Source organism: Parasteatoda tepidariorum, chromosome 5, assembly GCF_043381705.1.
Source record: "Parasteatoda tepidariorum isolate YZ-2023 chromosome 5, CAS_Ptep_4.0, whole genome shotgun sequence".
Classification (NCBI taxonomy): Eukaryota; Metazoa; Arthropoda; class Arachnida; order Araneae; family Theridiidae; genus Parasteatoda; species Parasteatoda tepidariorum.
This window is the reverse complement of record NC_092208.1, coordinates 4,996,823-5,002,822: the sequence shown is the minus strand read 5'-3', so window position 1 is coordinate 5,002,822 and position 6,000 is coordinate 4,996,823. Positions and strand designations below refer to the sequence as shown.

Below are 6,000 nucleotides of genomic sequence, written 5' to 3'. Positions count from 1 at the left end.
AATTTAAATGTACTAGTTTTTACATTGTTCTATTCTACGTTTTCAGAATTCATTTTGTCGTACCGTCGGTCCGTAGCGCCAACCATTTTACAGGTTTGATGAAATATGCGACCTCGCAAGTAAGGTTGAAATTTGGAAAAAATCGTTTTACAGGAGGGGCTTATTGCTTCAGAAAAAATCATAATATTGAGAGGAGCATGACATTAATTCATATACAAGTTCTTCGGGACCACAAAACATTATCATAATAAAGGTAGTTATTGTTGTATTGGATATGGTAGTAGCAATAGTTCACTGTAATAGGAAATGCTTGGGAGTCCACGTGTGTGTCTATCTGATCTTGGTTCGGTGAGATTCTTGCACTTCTCATGTGCAACTCTGCTGCATACTGTATGGAACATAGTTTCTCTTATCTTTTTTGAATATCATCTGATTTTAATCTTTTTTTTTTTAATCGTCGTTGAACAGCAGACCCTATTTTTCGAGCTTACGACTACTAATGTTCAACTCCGTAGCCGTGTAATTTTGAACCGAATCAAGACGACCGGGAAACTTCTGGATCAAGTATTGAGAGAAATTTGCTTTCACGGAGGACTTTTTGATGGAACTAACCCGCATTTGCGTTACATGCAGAGGAAGACCACGAGAACCTCCAACGATTAGCCATACGGCAAGGGGACTCTAACCCATGATTCGTCAACCATTGAGGATATTTCACGTAAGCACTGTGGTTGGTGCTATCCGGATGCGTAATTCGTATCGACCACTCATCGCTGGGATTTGAACCTGGCTCACCTCATTTGAAGGCGAACGCTCTATCCCCTGACTCGATTTTGACCTTTTGAAAAAAATTTATATAGATAATTGATGTTATGTTCTTGTAACTATATTTTAATTGATATATTTGTAAGAAACAAGATTATCTTAATAGCAGAAATATATATGTAGTATTCATGATCAAAAAATAGTTTTACCCATATGCAAATTGTTTAGTGGCATATTATGTTATTTTAGGTTCATTGATAGAAAAAGGTGTAATAGATAACGCATCTTGGTCGTCTTGCATTGATGGAAAGAGCTGGTCTGTTCTCAATTCAAATAAACCAGCAGATTTGGCAAATATTGGCCATCCTGTTGACTTTTATGCTCAAATAAGTCTTTAAATATTCCACTTTATTTTACAATATTTAAAATAAAAAGTATTTTTGTTCTATAATTTGTTATAAAAGCTCTTAAATTTTGTTGCCATTTTTTTATGTTTATCATTATATATATTTTGTAATAGAGTGTACTTATACAATAAAACTTGTTAAGCTTTTTTATGTCATTGATTTGTTCTTTAAGTGGGTTGAAGAAAACTTTTCAAAATGAAGAACTAGTATATCCAGTATGTGTGCATAAATTTCAAGCTGAGGTAATGATGTATCACATAAAAAATTTGTAAATTTTTTTTTAAAACTATTTTATTTGGTGCTTTCTGAGGTGTGAAAAAAATTTATCTTATTTTGACGTCTTCCTCTATATATGGTATCGTGCGTAGCGTTTTTAAAAACTTCTGCTGCTTTTTTCATTGGGTGTTTTAAAACAGTGCTTAATTTTCCTTTTCCAAAAATTTCGAGATTTTCAAAAAAGGAATGTAGATTTCCATCATGATTATGCAGAGGCGTGCTCTTCACATTGTGCTATTCAATAATCTATTTCGGCGTACCGTTGGTCCATAGCGTATGAAAGCGCCAATCATTTTACATGTTTGATGAAATACTTGCGCTCACGCATGTGTATCTACTGAGCTGAATTCTTCGAGATTCTTGCACTCTCTGCATTTTGCCAGATATTCTCAATTTCAGACTTCATTTTCCACCATCTGATATTGGAACAGAAAATCTCTTGATCATTTTGTAATGGATAATTTAATCAAGAAAAGAGTTCTTTGTCAGATACTAGTTATTTTATCATGATCATGTAAAGTCTTTGAAAATTATTTTGCATTTTGTTAATGTATATAGTGCTTAAAAATATTTTTTCGTTGNAATATATTCATTTACATAAGTACTCATCACGTCACAATCAACTATATACAATATTATTGTATAAAAATTACAACTATTTACAAGTACATAAATATATATATATACATACATACATAACACTTTATAACAAGCGCTGTTGCTGCAAAACCTCAAATAACTCATTTTGTGCACAACATGTTCTCTAAAGCAAAAGGTAGGGTTCCGGGGTGCAGGAGTTCTGAGAATCGGGGGCTTCTATTAAACAGTGATGATTTATGAAGCATGTAGTTATACAAGGTAATTCAAAATGAATATAGCCATTATAGTTTTTAATTGTACATGCAAAACCGTGGGAAAAATCTCCCCATGTTGTCAATATTATACTTCCCAGAAAGCTTGCAACCTTGTGTCGGAATTTTATTTTTCTCACGAAAATGTTTGTACGAAAAATCTTTTTTCAATAAAGCAAATATATTGCAGTTATAAACCTTTTATCCTAAAAGGATTTAAAATTATTTTTTTAAAGCTGTTTTAAAAAACTATTGCCACCTAGATCCATAAAGACGTTTTAGCTGACGTCACACGAGCGGTAGGATCAAATTGCAATGTGCATTAAAATTTCATGACAAGGTGGATTTTAGCTGAGCATACAAGACGTTGCGAAAAGAAACCTTATTATGACCCAGATTTAAGATTATTTTCACCTTAAGACTAGCTTCATGAAAGGATTTTTCACGCTAGAAAACCCTAAGTCAACCTCAATTTAAGGGTTTTATATAGAAGGTTTTCCAAGGTTTTGTATTAGGGTAATGTGGGTAGAATAAAGCAGATTGTAAAAGATCTCGTTAGAAGGTTTACACGTAAACCATATTAAAAAAATTTTCAGGTTTACATTAAAAGGTTTTTCCTGAGTGAAAATAAACCTTATTTTGCTATATGGGACTGTATTGTTCGAAAAGTGTCAACTTTTTAAAAATTTAAGAAATTTGGAGTGGAATTCACCCATTACTTATCATATAAAAATCCAACAATGTGCATATGAACATAATGACGAAGTTAACGGATAGGATGGAAACGGAGTTGCTCGTAGCGGTGTGCAAAATGTAGCTGCCAATGAGAGAAGAAAGCGGGAATTCTGTGACTAGAGTTGGGCTCCGCTGTTCGATCAGAGAATTCAAATGCACTGCCTCCTGGAGACAGACTTGAACTTGAAGATAGGAGGGGACGCTTGGCGGAGACACGATGACAACAACAGAAGAATCTTCGTCCAGGTAAGCAGTGACCTCACACTCTGCTGTCTTGATGTGCTCTTGCAGTTTTGCAGCTAATTTTGAGACCACGGCATGCTCTACAGAATTTATCGCCTCCACCATTTGGTCCAGTAAGCGTTGACTGTACACAATTTTTAAAGCGACGCCTGAAAAAAAAGAAAAGATGTTAATGTATAAGCATGGTGCGTAGCGTTTTTAAAAAATGCTTATTTTGGATTTTTGTTATATAAAAGCCCTTAAAGTTATTTTTTCATTGAGTGTGTTTAAAAAGTGCTTAATTTTTCCTTTTCAAAGATGGGATTCTTCATTCTTTACCATGTCGATTTTCGCCACGTATTATGCAAAAGCGTGCTTTTCACATTGTTCTACTCAACGTTTTCACAATTCATTCCACCCCAATCCATTTTCGCTTACATCGGGTCCATAGCGTATGAAAGATCCAATCATTTTACAGGTTTGGAGAAATACTTGCGAGTCCGCATGTGCGTCTACTGAGCTGGGTTCGGTGAGTTTATTCCACACTCATGTGCAACCTTGCTGCATTTTGCAAGATATTCTCAATTTCAGGCTTCATTTTCCACCCTCTGAAATCGAACCGAAGAATCTTGATAATTTTTTAATGGAAAATATAATCAAGAAAACAGCTCTTGAAAAATATCTGCATAGGTATTCAGCGACAGACATTTGCAGGGTGCATAGCGTTTATTGAAAGTGCTTAAGGGTGCTTATTTATGATTTACGTTTTTCAAAAGCCATTAAAGGCGCTTTTATTTATTCGGGATTTATTAAAAGTGCTCAATTTTCTTTCTTTCAAAAAGAGATTTTTTTTCTTTGTTGTGTCGATTGTCGTTCTAAATTACAAAAAAAAAAGCATACTTTTCACAATTTTCTCTGCAATATTTATCAGAAATTAGTTATTTTATCATGATTACGTAAAGTTTTAGAATTTCACTGATTTCATGTTTAAAAATAAAGAATTTTAAATGATAGAAAAAAATCATTTTTATTACTGCTCAGATCCTAATGATTGTTTATCATTATATATATNTGGTTATAATTAGCTCCATTTTGTGAGTACAGTCGGACCCCGATCTAACGAATTCATGGGGACTGATAATATCATTCGCTATATCGAGGATAATTCGTAATTTCGGGGCAAAATAAGAAAAAATATGACTAACCTTATGCAATATCCGAACATCTCAAATAAGCATATATTAGAGATGTTCCATAAGGTTATTAGCTCCATTTTTAATTCTTCCATTTAAGGTTTTTAGCTCCATAAAGTCATTACCTTCATTTTAAGGTTATGGTTATAATTAGCTCCATTTTGTGAGTACAGTCGGACCCCGATCTAACGAATTCATGGGGACTGATAATATCATTCGCTATATCGAGGATAATTCGTAATTTCGGGGCAAAATAAGAAAAAATATGACTAACCTTATGCAATATCCGAACATCTCAAATAAGCATATATTAGAGATGTTCCATAAGGTTATTAGCTCCATTTTTAATTCTTCCATTTAAGGTTTTTAGCTCCATAAAGTCATTACCTTCATTTTAAGGTTATGGTTATAATTAGCTCCATTTTGTGAGTACAGTCGGACCCCGATCTAACGAATTCATGGGGACTGATAATATCATTCGCTATATCGAGGATAATTCGTAATTTCGGGGCAAAATAAGAAAAAATATGACTAACCTTATGCAATATCCGAACATCTCAAATAAGCATATATTAGAGATGTTCCATAAGGTTATTAGCTCCATTTTTAATTCTTCCATTTAAGGTTTTTAGCTCCATAAAGTCATTACCTTCATTTTAAGGTTATGGTTATAATTAGCTCCATTTTGTGAGTACAGTCGGACCCCGATCTAACGAGGGCAAACACTTAACGGTAAAATTGGTTATAAAAGTTTCTTACCACAAATCGGACAACAAGCATTTGGAGGCACAATGGAAATGCAGTGATTGGACGCCAAAGGTGGACACGTGATTTGAGAACATTTTGTTCCTTCTCCTGAAAACAGATTCAATTAATAATTCAAATTTCAAAGATTCTAGGCAGTTTATATGTTCAAAAATAACGGAGTGCTTTTGAAGAATAATATAAGAGAATAATACCGTGTGGAGGAATTGCGCAAGCTCCTCTGTAATCAATGGACATTTTGTCGGCAAGAGCAGCACATTCGCTGCTGTATTCCTGTCCATTATGTCCACATACTTTTCCCTTTTTTTGACATCTCACCTTTACAGAAAAAGAAACAATCATCAGATATTCGCACCATTATTTTTTACACAGACTAAATATGAATAAAATAAATACCCGTAAATATAAATAAAAAGTTCTGTTACAAAGAAGCATATGGAGTGTTTATCCATATCCATCGTTGAAAATAGCACAAAAATGGAATTTCGGTTCTACAAACAAAATTCTCTATCAGTGCTGGAACACAAAACGACAGAAGAAAACACGAGACAAATACGCCACAATAGGGAGTAAAATGAATTTAACGACATTTTACCTTATTGTAACTTGTTTGTCTTGTGTTTTATTCGGTGATTTTGTGCATAGACACGGTACAAAGTTCTTGTTTATCGAACCGAAACTATAGCACGTCCATTTTTGTGCTTTATTCCCACGTTGCACCAAGTATAAACTATCTTTATTTGGATAAACTTTAGTTGTCATAAATTAATATTTAACTGATGAGAA

The 6,000-nt window shown here is 33.7% G+C and overlaps 2 protein-coding genes across 2 annotated transcripts in view; one reads left to right on the top strand and one right to left on the bottom strand.

Annotated features, from left to right (window-relative positions):
* The window catches only part of LOC107440966 (D-3-phosphoglycerate dehydrogenase), a 27,231-nt gene extending 25,913 nt beyond the window's left edge, over positions 1 to 1,318 (top strand). Inside the window, exon 11 of the mRNA XM_043048840.2 lies at positions 1,015 to 1,318. Within this exon, the coding sequence (XP_042904774.1) occupies positions 1,015 to 1,163 (149 nt within the window). The 3' untranslated portion in view covers positions 1,164 to 1,318. The remainder of the gene's footprint in view (positions 1 to 1,014) is intronic.
* A 712-nt stretch (positions 1,319 to 2,030) lies between these two features.
* The window catches only part of LOC107440939 (reversion-inducing cysteine-rich protein with Kazal motifs), a gene marked incomplete in the record, with an annotated part of 83,779 nt that continues 79,809 nt past the window's right edge, over positions 2,031 to 6,000 (bottom strand). Inside the window, 3 exon segments of the mRNA XM_071180939.1 lie at positions 2,031 to 3,426; positions 5,209 to 5,304; positions 5,409 to 5,532. Of these exon segments, the coding sequence (XP_071037040.1) occupies positions 3,008 to 3,426; positions 5,209 to 5,304; positions 5,409 to 5,532 (639 nt within the window).